Source organism: Hordeum vulgare, chromosome 5H (genome assembly GCF_904849725.1).
Source record: "Hordeum vulgare subsp. vulgare chromosome 5H, MorexV3_pseudomolecules_assembly, whole genome shotgun sequence".
NCBI lineage: Eukaryota > Viridiplantae > Streptophyta > Magnoliopsida > Poales > Poaceae > Hordeum > Hordeum vulgare.
Genome location: NC_058522.1, coordinates 490,661,911 through 490,676,674, shown reverse-complemented (window position 1 = coordinate 490,676,674; position 14,764 = coordinate 490,661,911). Strand labels below are relative to the sequence as shown.

At 45.6% G+C, this 14,764-nt stretch overlaps 1 protein-coding gene across 1 annotated transcript; it reads left to right on the top strand.

The window, feature by feature from the left end:
* Positions 1-1,126: 1,126 nt before the first annotated feature.
* On the top strand, positions 1,127-12,205 carry LOC123399848 (beta-glucosidase 31-like). The gene is made up of 13 exons (XM_045094231.1): positions 1,127-1,367; positions 9,373-9,436; positions 9,529-9,587; positions 9,673-9,748; positions 9,859-9,930; positions 10,040-10,127; positions 10,198-10,453; positions 10,625-10,740; positions 10,925-11,148; positions 11,228-11,253; positions 11,395-11,476; positions 11,573-11,675; positions 11,769-12,205. Exons 1-13 carry the CDS (start codon positions 1,215-1,217, stop codon positions 11,983-11,985), a joined length of 1,536 nt encoding a protein of 511 aa, XP_044950166.1. The 5' UTR covers positions 1,127-1,214; the 3' UTR covers positions 11,986-12,205.
* Positions 12,206-14,764: the final 2,559 nt, after the last annotated feature.

The following is a 14,764-nucleotide window of genomic DNA, read 5'->3' as shown; positions in this document are numbered from 1 at the left end:
TTTTTCTTCACAAACTGGTTCAATGTTGGGAGGCACAGCCCCCAGGAGCCTACATAGCTCCGCCGTTGATCCAGACGTCAAGGTTCATGGCGTTTGGTACCACACGTCAGGGTCAGGGTCCCTGACGTCTAGTACCAAACCACGTCAGAGACTCAAAGGATCGGCCAGTCATGGTAGCTCGTACCAGATGCCAGGGACCTTGGTGTCTTTCACGCAAGCCAGACACCACGATTGTTGGCGTCACCAAAAAAGTTAAATTCATTTTTTTTAAATAAGATCAATTCTAAATTTTATTAGGGCAAAAAGATAAACAATGTTTACATCTTAGATTGCTACTATCGCAAGGACGAGAAAAAGAGTAAAGACAAGTGCAAAGCCGTTCGTAGATGAACTTCTCTGATCATCGTTCGTTTAATTTGTAGTCGATAGAGCATGTTAATTTTTGATAGTATGATGATATGTGTTTAGCAACGTAAGTACTATATTCGTTTCTTAATATAATCTTTTTAAAGGTTCATCATAAGATTACATACAGATGTATATAGATATAATTTAAAATATAAATTCATTTATTTAGATATGTATGTAATTTTTTATTTAATCTATAGAAAGATTTATATTTAAAAATAGGGTGGTACCTTGCATGTGCTAATAGCTACTCCCTCCGTTTTTAGATATAATTTTAAAAAAAATTACACTTTAAACTACATACAAATGTATATAAACATATTTTAAAATATATATTTACTCATTTTGCTTCGTATATAATTCATAGTAAAAAATTTAAAATATTTTATATTTGAAAACGAAGGGAGTATATAATTTAAGTATTTGGTTCAGATGCATCCGGTTATGAAGAAGTAAATTTTTGTGCGGCGTTGGTGGTTGTTGGTTGTAGATGCCTAGCGAAGCAAGATTCCTTTTCTCCCGACAGCCGGCCGTACCCCGCGGGTCCAACAGCATCACACGCCAAACACGCTCGCAATTTTTCAAAGCTAGAGTAGAGTACATCGCATTGATGGCGCCACGTGCCGCGCCCGGAGGGCGAAGTGTCAAGCTTTGACGTCGGCCGCGTGGCGGTGCATGCATCAGTGAATGCAGCGGTGTCCTGCCGGCTGGCGCCCGCCCTGCTCGTCCATGCCCCTACATAACTCGCCACCGACACCGCGGTGGCCGTCCACTCGACAGTAGCTAGCTAACGGTCTATAGGCGAGATGAGCTGGTTGCCGGCGACGAGGGCGCTCTCCTGCGTCGTCCTTCTCCTCCTCCTTGTCGTCGCCGTCGCGCCTCCGGCGTCCGCGGCGGCGATCACCAGGGGCGACTTCCCCACGGGGTTCGTCTTCGGCACCGGCTCCTCCGCTTACCAGGTACGTACGCACTGCCATGCCACTCGGCTCACCCACCTCGCCGTTGTATGCATCGATCTGCGTCGCCGAGGTTTCGTATATATGAGGATTTCTCCTGGGTCAAAGCTGTATAGGTAACCCAGAAATTTCTCGATCAGGAAACAAACGTGCAGAAAACCACCTCCTCTGTGTTCGTTCTACCAAAGAACAATGATACGTAGTTGTTGTATGTACTTCATCTATACCATAATATTGTAGCCAGAGAAACTTGTACTAGTTTTTTCTCAATAACAGGTATTTAGGTACAGAGAAAATATTATATTTGGGCAGAGCATGAAAACGAGATTGTTGGTTTTATCATATCCAGCACCACCCCATGTTCTCTGACGGTCTGCCCCCGTTGCCGATTAGAGCAAGGACAGTGGTAGTCATATCCAGCACCACCCCATGTTCTCTGCCGGTCTGCCCCCGTTGCCGGTTAGAGCAACGACAATAGTAGAGCCGGTTGTCGGCTGTAAGCTCATGTCATGTCACCTATAGCTCATCTTATAGCTAACATGTACAATAGTTGGTTAGAGCATCTTCAACCATCCGTATGTTCAATTGTTGGTATAAGTGTCTACATCAACAACCAACTGTACATCATACAAGCTCTTCAATGAAGTATATGTTAATCGTATGTAAAATAACTAAGCGAGTCCACTAAACATGGAAGAAATAACCATGCTTGCCTCGGAGCTTGTGTGTGAACCGTTGCTTCAAGTTCATACGGTTTCATTCTCTTTCTTCTTTTATTATGCACCATGTCATCAATATCATCTATATGGCAATTTTACCAACGATGATCATACAATCATTGGAGATGCCCTTAGATAAGTGTACTATTTATTTATTATATGACTCACATTTCATTCTCACAAAGTGCCTAGGAGCACGTGTTAGAGCTGGCTCTTAACTAAAGTCCGCTTACCTTCTCTCTCCTTCTATCTCTTCTTCAACTAAGCAAAAATATATTACTTTATTCTTTATAGCGAGCTGACTCAGCTCTATTGTACAATCTGCTGATGGCTATAGGATTTTGACATGTTTTCTGTAGACTATAGTCATGTTTATAGTCGATAAATACAATAATTAGATATAAAAATTTGTTATTTTATTAATACATGGTCCATCTTCTACTCTTACATAATACCTGAAGCGGGTGCTGCATCGCGTTCAGCGTGCTCCTCTTCTCATTCTTTTATGTCAGAAAAAAACAATATTTAAAATCATATAGCCTGGTTACATGAACTTATTGTACTCCCTCGATCCTTTTTACTCCGCGTATTAGATTTTAGTCAAGTCAAACTTTGCAAAGTTTGACCAAATTTATATTTAAAAAAATCAATATCTACAATACCAAATATATACATTGTGAAACTATTTCGTAAAAAATCTAACAATATTGATTTGGCATGATGAATGTTGGTAATTTTTTCTATAAGTTTGGTCAAAGTAGAGATACTTTGACTTCGGACAAAACTTATGTGCAGACTAGAAAGGACCGGAGGGAATACTTGTTTTAAGGGAAACTCCAACGGCATACCTCGTGACACATACCTGACCATACCTCGGGCCGGGCCAGGCCTGACAAAGCCCATGGAAAAAAACCTAGGCCCGAGCCCGGCCCGGCCCGGTCGTCGGGCCTGAATTTGAGGCTCAAGCCCGACCCATGAGAGGAAATCCCGTCGGGCCTCGGATCGTTGGGCCCGCTTCCGTAAATTGCAAAAATGTCAGGCCCAAGCCCAGCCCGGCCTGACTGTCCAACCTAGATCTCAGGTCCAAACCCGGCCCATGGGTAAGGTCGGACCAGGTCGGGTCGGACTTTTTCGGGCTGGGACGGGTCGAGCCGGGCGGGCCGGGTATCCCATGGCTATGTGTCGTCGAGGTTTCGTATATGAGGATTTCTCCTGGGTCAAAGCTGTCGGTTTGTACCACAGCTGACACACACACCAGTACGTAACACACCAGCACTACGTACGACACTAGTATCTTTCTCTTTGCAGAAAACAGATGCACTCATACACAAGCAAGATCCTTTGGTATACACCAAAACGTCTATATATAGAACGTCTATATTCTTTCTCTTATATTTTAATATTATTTTATAACTATCAATTCAACTATTCGAGCATATACACGTTCAGGCATAAATAGACATACACATTCAGACATTCAGATACACATTGAGGCATAAAGAGACGTACACATTCAGATACACATTCATGCATAAAGAGACGTACACATTCCGATACACAAGAGCCATTCGAGCAGAGGAGCAAGAGTAGCCATCGATGCCCCCCTCCCCTCCCCGCTCCGTGACGTCTCAAATGGCCTGCCTCCCCCGGCGCATCCCCCGCCCAGGCCGGCCCGCGGACCTCCCCTCCCGCCTAGAGCGTGGCGTCGAGGGCGGCAGCGTCCGCCCTCCCATCCCCTGAGCAGGAGCGTGGCAGGGAGACATCTGCCTTCCCCTCCCCCTCGCCCGGAGCGCGGCGGCGGCGACATCCGCCCTCCCCTCCCCCTCCCCCGAGCACGGCGGCGGCGTCGTTCGCCCTCCCCTCCCCCGAGCCCGGAGCACGGCGACGACGGCATCAGCCCTCCCCCTCCTCCCCAAGCGTGGTCGTGCCGAGCGCAGCTCCCTCCCCCCGGCATCTGGATCCAGATCAGCAAAAGGGCGTACCTCGACGGTGGCGCGGCACGATGGCACCGCGCGCCTCTTCCTCCTCTCGGTGAGAAGGAGGAACCTGGTGTTCTGTTGGGATATAGACGACGGGTTCACATCCTTCAGGGCTGGACATCCTCGAGCGCGATTTGAACGATGTGTAAATTTGCACGACCATATACTCGAGCTGTTGGAAGGCCGTTTTTGCTCCTTGGTCGTCTAAACATATGAAAGACGCTTTAGACGAGCTGTTGGAGATGCTCTAACCTAAAAATTTATCGACCAGGAAACAAACGTGCCGAAAACCACCTCCCCTGTGTTCGTTCTATCAAAGAACGATGATACTTGCCAAATACTCCCTCCGTTCCTAAATATAAGTCTTTCTAGAGATTCCACTACTAGACTACATACGGATGTATATAGACATACTTTAAAATGCAGGTTCATTCATTTTGCTCCGTATGTAGACTCTTAGTGAAATATCTTAAAAGACTTATATTTAGGAACGGAGGGAGTACTTAATAATGCAACTGCACTGTTTCGCTCAAAGGAGCGTGTAGCGCTTCAATGTAAGCGGGTAGCGTATAATGTATGGGTTGACTGCATGCATTTAATGATGTCTTTTCACTTGATTTTTTCATTTTTTTTAATATTATAACTTCTAAACTGAGTTTCAGACGGTCCATTTTCACTGTTAGGTTCTCTTCAAAACTATATCCATATGGATAAATTTTGATAATTTTTTTAGAGCTTTGGATGATATTGTGACAACTTTAGTGCTATTGAAAAGAAACTATCGTGCGTGGTTTTTCATCAAGGGACATATGTTGTCTATGGTGTCAAAAAGTTTTTATCGGATATCTATCATTATTCCAATTTATCATTATTTCAAATTTTAAAAACCATGTGGGGATGAATGGTATGAGAGACTTCTTTTTCTAGGATAGTATGCACGCCTATGTTACTGAGCACGCATGTGTTGACTAATTAGATCGCGTGTGTTGTAGAAGTCAGGATAGATCACAAGATGCGTGGGGTAATGCGAAATTTCATAGGGGTAGTTGCCTGCAAACCTACACAAGTTGTTTAATTTTTGAATAGTTTGCTCGCAAAAATCATTGAAATCTCTAGATATAATGATGAAAAATATACACGAATTGCTTGTTTTTTTTGACTCCACGAATTGCTTGTTGAATGTACTGGAGTTGCATAAAAATACATTGCTAATTTTTTTATAATACTCGAGTGCAATTATGGTAATTATTTATGAATAACATGTAATTGGGCATTAATGATAGGTAATTTATAGTATCTACTCCCTCCGTTCCTAAATATAAGACCTTTTAGAGATTGTACTATAAACTACATACGGATGTATATAGACATATTTTAGAGTGTACATTCACTCATTTTGCTCTGTATGTAGTCTCCTAGTGAAACCTCTAAAAGGTCTTATATTTTGGAACGGAGGTATGCAACTGAACAATAACTGTAGGCATTAATGATAGGTACTTTATGGTATCTATATGCAACTGAACAATAACTGTAGGCAACTCACCATCAGTATAGGCATCTGAACATGAAAGTTGAACAATTTTACAGTATTTGTATGCAACTAAACAATAATCATGGGCAATTGATCATCATTAATTGGCAACCGAATATCAATGTTTGGCAATTTCATAATATATGTAAGCAATTGAGCATCAATAATACGCAATTAATCATCAATGACATTTAATTGAACAACAATAATAGGAATGTTGAGATAATGTTCGTAAGATTCACAGGTACACATAGTGCAATGAAGTTAATTGTATGTAGCACTAAATGTGCTTCATATTTTCTATGATTTTTTCATTTTTACAAAAATCAATCAAATAGACAGTCTTCCTAGGCAAAAATAAAAAAGTTGCTTTCCTATAGCATTAAAGTTGTCTCAATATTATCCAAAGTTGTTAAAAAAAGTTTGTCAAATTCATATGAAATCTAGTTTTGAAGAGCTCATTGTAGGAAATTAAGCCGTGAAAACGGATCACCATTCTGACGCTCGGTTTAAAAAATATAGCTTTTTGGAAAAAAGAAAAAACTAATTAATTGCACTAAAAGAGGAACCAGGTCACATGAGAGAGCTCGCTTATGCGAACGGAGGCAGGTGCGTCGGCTAGTCGGGTCCATGATACTTATATGGATGCGCCTAGTGAGTGCATCGGCGTTCGTTCGCAGTTGCGAGCGCACCTGTCAGCAAAGGAAGGAGTCTCGCGTGCCCCGTGGGAATGACCGAAAAAGGAGATCACATACATTTATTGACGTTTTAAAAAATTTAAAAAGTCATAATTTTTTTATTCAAGTGTTGGAATTTAGATCCGTTTTCACTATTGGATTTCTCGCGACGAGTTCTTCAAAACTAGATCTCATATGAATAGGTTTCGACGAACCTTTTTTTAGCAACTTTGTGTGCAATAAAGGCAACTTTAATGCTATAGGCAAGCAACTCTTTTTCCCTTAGTATGACTATCTATCATCGAAGGATTCTTCTAAGTTGTCGATGTTTGTGGATGTGTGGAAAATCAGTCATTCAATTATAGTCTACAAATCTGGATAGCAAGAGTGGGCCAAGCAAACTGTCTGGACTCCCTTAAACTAGTGGTGAGCATAAAAACCGACGAACCATACACCGAATCGAAGCCAAAACCGACAAACCAAATTTTTGGTTTCTAATAAATGTGATGGAAAATTTGGTTTTTACTTCTGTTAACCGAACTGATTTTGTTCAGTTCGGTTTCTCATGCGTAACCGAACAAAAAACCGAACCTATTAGCAGTACAGAGGCCCCGTTTGTTTCATAAGTCCCAGGACTTTTTTAAGTCCCAACTTATAAGTCATAAGTCCCTACCTGTTTGTTTACAGGGACTTATAAGTCCCGAGTCCCTACCTGTTTGTTTACAGGGACTTATAAGTCCATGTTGCACCTAATAATACAGTTGTTCACATGGATCGTCATCAGCCAACGCGTACGGCACACAGGATAAGCACCGTTGCAACGAGGCTCAGGAGAGGGCATGTCCGGCGATTGGAGGCACCGCTGCAACGAACCGAGGCAGAACGAACCGAGGCGGGGTGGCGAACCGAGGCAGAACGAACCGAGGCGGGGCGGCGATTGGACCGAGAGGCGGGGCGGCGTCGGCGATTGGACCGAGAGGCGGGGCGGCGCGGGGTAGGTCCGGCCCGGGATAAGTCCCTATAAGCTCCTCCCTGGGAGTCTTATTTGATAAGTCCCAAATCATTACAATAAGTCCCAATAAGTCCTTTGTGTTTGGTTTAGGTGAGACTTATAGGGACTTTTTTAAGTCCCTAAACCAATAAGTCCCTGGAAACAAACACCCTCAGAAAAGCTTCTCCCGCGGGCAGGTCGCCAAAAAGGCGCGCCATGCAGCGATTGGTGTGCCCTTGGCAGGGGGCATCATTCCCTTGAGGCCAACCCGTATGCCTGCAAGGTAAGTATCTGTTTTTGAGCCTTTTGTGTTGTACTCTGTGACCCATACAATTTTCCTGTAAACCGGCTGGACGTGATGTGGTCGTGGGATTAGTCCCACATCGACTGGATACAGGATGGGGCATAGATAGCTCAGCTATATAATGGGGTAAGCTCCAGGAGGTCCAGGCGTCCAGCGCACACGTCGACGAATCAGTCTTCGGTATATTCGGTATAAACTGAATATCGGTTAATCAAAGTTTCGGTTTTCTAAGATTTGGAGCCATTTTCGGTTAGCATTTTGCCTAACCAAAATAGAAAAAAAATACCGAAATATACTAACCGAACTTCCGGTTTATACCTCAAACCTTCCCTGGGTTTGCCTCTGATTTGTGAGACAACCGCACTAGTGCTTGAACTTTTGAGGTACCCTCTTGGATGTTATAAAGTGTTTGGACCACACAATCGAAACATTTAGGCTACTCCGAGTGCTCCACCTTGTACAGGTGCTAAGGCTGCCACATACTCCCTCCGTTCTAAAATATAAGACCTTTTAGAGATTTTACTAGAAGACTTACGAAGCAAAATGAGTGAATGTATACTCTAAAACATGTCCATATACATCCGTATGTAGTTTATAGTGCAATCTCTAAAATGTCTTATATTTAGGAATGGAGGGAGTAGACAAGAAATCTAATGTGGCATCCTAATTAATAGGAGAGAGATGAGTGTGGTGACCCCAGAAAGAAATAATGCTAAGCGCGTGAACCTAGGTATAACAATTAAATGAATTAAATGCACCAATGCATACACAACTTTAGTTGCAAAAGCATTAAATAAGGAGGCTTAGCTATAATAAGCTAAGCAACTATGCATTGAGGACTTTAGTTGCTAAACTATTTAATATGCTTAGCACCTCATCTTAGCACCAATGCATTGGAAATGGCCTTAGGGGCACCTACGGTACCCTTTGGATGTCATAAAGTGTCTGGACCACACGTTCCGAATATTTAGAGATGCTTTGAGGGGTTAAATTTTGTGTTTTCACCTCTTTAATGAAGTAAGTCAATATCCGACCCTTGTTAGCAAAAAAATTGAGATCTGACCCTTTTCCTACCGTCGGATCCAATGATGGTAGGATACAACAACCTGTCGCCACGGTCCCTGGCGGTAGGGTTGCACGCCCTACCATGAAAATTTCTAAGTTCCAGACACAGTGCACATGCGCACCCTATTGCCAAGCACTTTGACGGTAGGGTTACATATGCTACCGCCAGCACTTGTAGCGGTAGGGATGCACTGCGCTGACGTGGTCCCTTTTTCTACCGTCAGGGACCTTGGCAGTAGGTTGTTATACCTTACCGCCATGGGGTCCGGCGGTAGGAAAAGGGTCAGATCTCATTCTCATTTTTTTTGTAAAAGAGGGCCAGATCTCGACTTACTTCACTAAAAGGGTCAAAACACGAAATTTTGCCGCTTTGAGGTACCGTGTTGGAGCGGCCTTAGCGATAAGGAAAAAAAGGTCAACAATATTATTACTATTATTTTGAGAAAGATTGGTCAAATTTCAGGGTGCAAAGCAACGCCTGGTAGAGCCCGTTTTGAGCTTTCCAACGTCGAGACATTTTCGTTAGGAAGTTTGAATCTTCTAGTGCATTCTGAACTAATCCATCGCATTTCGTCGGCCTAGCGGGGCAGGCTCTTGCATCCCTAGTCAAAATTAACCGCCTTTGCTCTCAAGACTGCCTTTTAAATCATCAGAATTCATACCACAAGTAATAAAAATGCTTTCACATTGTATAAAATACTTTGGTCTACATACCAGCATGAACATTTGGCTAATTTCCCAGATTGAAGGTGCAGTTGCAGAGGACGGAAGAAAACCCAGCATCTGGGACACATTCACACACTCAGGTTTATTTCACCGGTTCACACACACCTTGTCAGCATGAATCTGCCATGCTTATTGCATTGGGAATTATAACATGGAGTTTTAACATCCACAGGCTACTCGCCCGGCGGAGCCACTGCTGATGTGACTGCAGATCAATATCATAAGTACAAGGTTAATTTGTGAGACCAAGTCGTGTTAAACAGATGGACTTTCAGTCCAAGAATTCGGTGCTAAACTTACTCTGACCAACCACCAGGAAGATGTAAAGCTTTTGAGTGAGATGGGCGTTGATGCATACCGATTTTCCATTGCCTGGCCTCGGCTCATTCCTGGTAAAAAGCACTACTCCCTCTGATCCATATTACGTATATTAAATGATGTGTTTCAGAAAAGTTAAGAAAGACACTCCACTGACTTCTGCTTGCAATTGCAATCCATGAAGATGGCCGAGGAGCTGTCAATGCAAAGGGACTGGAGTACTACAACAACCTTATCAATGAACTCCTACGTCATGGTATTTGATCCTTGGCATACTGAATACTCCATTTAGGAATGAAAGTCAAGGAATTCCAAATGTCCAGCTACGCAGGGATAAATCGTGCATCTTCCTGTGTTTCCTGTAGGAATTCAGCCTCACGTAACAGTATATCATTTCGACTTACCTCAGGCTCTTCAAGACGAATACAACGGGATGCTTAGTCGTAAATTCATGTACTTCTCTTCTTGCGCTAATATTCAATGTCATTGGTGCAAGTGTAATTTTTTTGTCACATGGTTGCAGAGATGACTACACGGTGTATGCAGATGTGTGCTTCAAGAATTTTGGTGACAGGGTGAAATATTGGAGCACTCTGAATGAGCCAAACATTGAGCCAATTGGCGGATACGACCAAGGATTCTTTCCACCACAGCGATGCTCATTGCCCTTCGGCATCAGTTGCAACAATGGCAACTCTACCACAGAGCCCTATATAGTAACTCACCATCTTCTGCTTGCACATGCTTCGGCAGTGTCCCTGTATAAAGAGAAGTACCAGGTTAGGAACAATGCCACCTTTTACAGAACAACTGTTCATTTGGAATCAGTCATTCTCATAGTCACATGTGTAATATTCCCTTCTATTTCTTGAAACTGAGGATATAGGTGTAATATTCCCTTATATTTCTTGAAAATGCGATGTTAAAACTTCTCATTTCTTGATGATCAGGACAAGCAAGGTGGAAAAATTGGACTCACATTGCTCGGTTCGTGGAACAAGCCCGCGACACAAACACCTGAGGATATAGCAGCAGCTGCAAGGATGAATGACTTCCACATTGGGTGGTATGTTCTACTCCCTCCGTCCCAAAATAAGTGTCGCAAATTTATAACTAAACTAATACAATATTTATACTAAGTCACTGACACTTATTTTGGGATGGAGGGAGTACATTTCAACTTTAACAGGGACAGCTAGAATGTGTATGTTACTACACCAAATGCTAAAGATCTTGCGATCATGACACAGGTATATGCATCCTTTGGTGCATGGAGATTATCCCCCAGTGATGAGGAAGAATGTTGGGTCCAGGCTACCATCTTTCACTGCTGAAGAGCTGAAGAGAGTGCTTGGGTCTTTTGATTTTGTCGGATTTAACCACTACGCCGCCTCATATGTGAAGGCTGATCTTAGCAAGCTGGATCAGAAGCTGAGAGATTACATGGGTGATGCAGCAGTGAGATTTGAAAGCGGTAAGAATATTAATAACCTAAAATCCATGCAATGTGAGAGATGGATTAACCTAACTCTTCTGAAAATTTCTTCATGCAGTGCCATTTTTTGACTTAAAGAACCAGGTATTTGACGATGCAGTTCATTTCATCTCTAATCAATTTAGTTGGGAAACTAAAAAATTTCTCGACATAACCAAATCATTTGTATGTTTTGTCTGCCTTTTTGGCTAAAATCAAACTGTAACAGCTCCTATTTGACTGCAGTCGTCACCGTGGGTTCTGAGGGAAATGCTGGAGCATCTCCAGGTCAAATACAAGAACCCTGTGGTCATGATCCACGAGAACGGTAAATTCTACTCACATAAATCTCATCTACCTTAAATATCATGATACCGTGAGATCATCAACATTTGATCACTCGTCAACCTGAAATATTCATCAGGAGCTGCCAGCGTGGCTGATCCCTCTGGTGATAAGGCCCTCGACGACGAGTTCAGGTCGCGGTACCTGCAGGATTACATCGAGGCGACCCTCCAATCCAGCAGGTATCAACACGATCCATTCGTCTCGGTAGAGGACACCTGAAAGAAACTGATGCAGTTTAGTCACCATTCTCCTCTCTGTTGCTGGGTGATCAGGAACGGGTCGAACGTGCAGGGCTACTTCGTGTGGTCATTCGTGGACATGTTCGAATTCCTCTTTGGCTACCGCATGGGCTTCGGCCTCTATGGCGTCGACTTCAACTCCGAGGAGAGGACGAGGTACCGGAGGCACTCCGCCAAGTGGTATGCCGGCTTCCTCCGTGGCGGCGAGCTCAGGCCGGTGGCTGTCCCCGGCCAGGCGTATTCCCAGTGATCTTGGCACGCATTTTCAGGCTTCTGTAGCCCACGAATAGGAGGATGGATGACGAATAAGCCTGGGAGGATGATTGGTTCTTGTTTTTGGATGGGAGTTCAATTTTGCTTGGGCAGTAGGATTTATACATCTGCTTCTTTGGAGTCGATTGTTCCTTATACATTATAAATGTTCATCCTGATGTATGTGCTGAAAATATTAATATATTTCGATATGTATACATGGTGTCGGATTTGGTAGTCCGAGATTGAAATCACGTACCTGCATTTGGGTAGTACCTGCAATGCTGCGAAATCTTAAAGTGACACTTATTTTTGGGACCATAATGCATGCATGGGCTGTGAAGATCAACCAGGCACATACTCTCGAAACAGGCATTTGCCCCTTTTTATAGATAAAGGCACAAATCGTACAAAATACAGAGCTGATACATGATGGTGAGATGACCCTCTTACAAAGCAGATCCTAGGCTAGCCGGACCGCGAAGCAGAACAACAAAGCAGATCCTAGGCTAGCCGGACCGCGAAGCAGAACAACAACGCTATCGAAGGAGAATACAGGAAGAATGAAGCACAATCACGAAACACCCTAGGACCCCTAAGCTCCTAGGCAACGCCCCCAAGAGGGAGAACGGCGCAGAGCGTCGTCGCTGCCTAGCCCCACCGGGCAAGGGTCTTCACCCGAAACCCTGACGCGGAGAGGAGATCCACAACGACGTCTTCAAGAAGAGAACGGCGCCCGCAAGCGTCGCCGGCGCAAAAGCGCGGAGCTTTCGCTCGGCACCCCATCCAAAGTCACTGTGGCCCTAGGGCAGACGTGACATGTCCATACCATAGATCCAGATCTGGGCGACGTTCAGCATAGGACGCGCCCGAGCCACCAACTGCTACCCCTCTCGCCCGCACGAGCCAAGAAGGAAGCCACCACCGCCGACATGGCGCCCGCCGGAGAGCTAACCGTGCGACCCACCCTCCGGAGCCGCCGCTCCGGCATCCAAGTCCAGGACCTCACCCACTGCCCACACCACAGAGTACCAGCCATGGTAGGAAGAGCGAAAGTCCACATCTTTCACTCCTACCCCGGCATGAGCCACGGAGGTTGGTCCGGCGCCACCACGGTAGTGGCCCAGCCCTGTGTCCCTAGCCAATCCCGATGGACTAGGGGAGACACACCTCCATGATTCCCGATGGCCGTCGTCGAGTACACTCAGACAACGCCATATCCGTGGCCCTCGACTCCGTGTTGCCCGACAGTACCGTGAAGTCCCGACCACCATCAACGACCACCGTACCAACGAAGAGAGGGACCTCGCCGACCGCGGGTACATCCCGGATCGAGCCTAATCACACCTACCCGGAGTAGCAACTTCGACATGCCTCAGGCCCCGATCAGATCCTCCCGAGCACGCGCCCCCGGTCATAGCCATTCTAGACCGAGGAGAAGGAGGAACACATCCGCCACGCTGCGCCGTCGATGGGGGCACGGCCACCACAGAGCGCCGCCGCCCCCACGAACCCACTCCACCTGCACCCCGGTCAAGCCGGTCACCGCGGCCATACCGCCGGACCCTCCCGACAGGGCACACCACCACGCCGCACCACCACCGGCACCCGAAGCCAGCGGCGACGGCTGGCCCGCGCCACCACAACCCGTGTCGCCCAGGAGACAGCGGACGAAGGAGCCCCCGATGCAGATCCGGCAAGATCCAACGTCGCCGCCCCAAGCACGCCCCATCACCCCGGGACCTCCAGCAGTGGCCAGCAACAACCGCTACCACCGAACCTCGTCGGGCCACCACGGCCGGCTGTCACCGCCATCCAGGACCCACAGCGGCCGCCGACCCAGCGCCGCCCACGACTCCCAGCGCCAGATCTGGCGCAGGCAGTTGCAAGCACGCCCCTCCATCGAGAAAGCCCGACGCGCCATGAAACCACCTATCGTCGTCGTCGGCAGAGACCCGCCGCGCCGTCGTGACCCACCAACCGCGACGCCCTGGCCCATGGACGCGGCCCACACCGGGGCCACAGGTGAGGGGACGAGGAGGCCAGCCGCCGCCAGCGCCGGCCAGGCTTTGCCTAGGCGCACTCTGTGGCGGTGGCGGAGGAGGAAGGGGCGGGAGGAGGGGAAGAGGCCGGCGACGGCTAGGGTTCCCTCCCCGTCGCCTGAGGGAGCGACGTGGGAGGGGAGGGGGGAATGATTCTTCCCCGTTGTACTTCACAAGGCACATACTCCCTCCTTTTTTTAGTTTGCACACAATGGCATAGCTAGACAAGATTCTTAGGGGGGGGGGGGCAAACGTAAAATATGGATGTTTGAGGGGGGCAGATGCTTAAATTTTCCTAATCTAATCAGTCCTGATGGTTTTTCTTCCTGCTTTTAGCCAAGGCCGGGGGCCACAACACCTGCAGTAATGCAGGTAGCTCTGCCACTGTTTGCACATAAGATTTGATTAAAGTCAAACTTTGTAAGGTTTGATTAACTTTATAAAAAATATCAATATTTACAATATGAAATTAATATTATTAGATGCATAGTCAAACTAACTTCCATACTATATAACTTTAGTATTGTGAATGTTGATATTTTTTTGTATAAATTTGATCAAACTTTGTTTAGTTTGACTTTGACCAAATCTTATATGCAAAGTAAAAAGACGAAGGGAGTACATGTTGTGTTGACCAAACAAAGAGCCACCTGATATTCTCATTATGTTCTGTTAACCAAACAATGTAGCGCCGAAGCGCTCCTCTCCTCGGCAAAAGTTCATTTTAAACCCTGA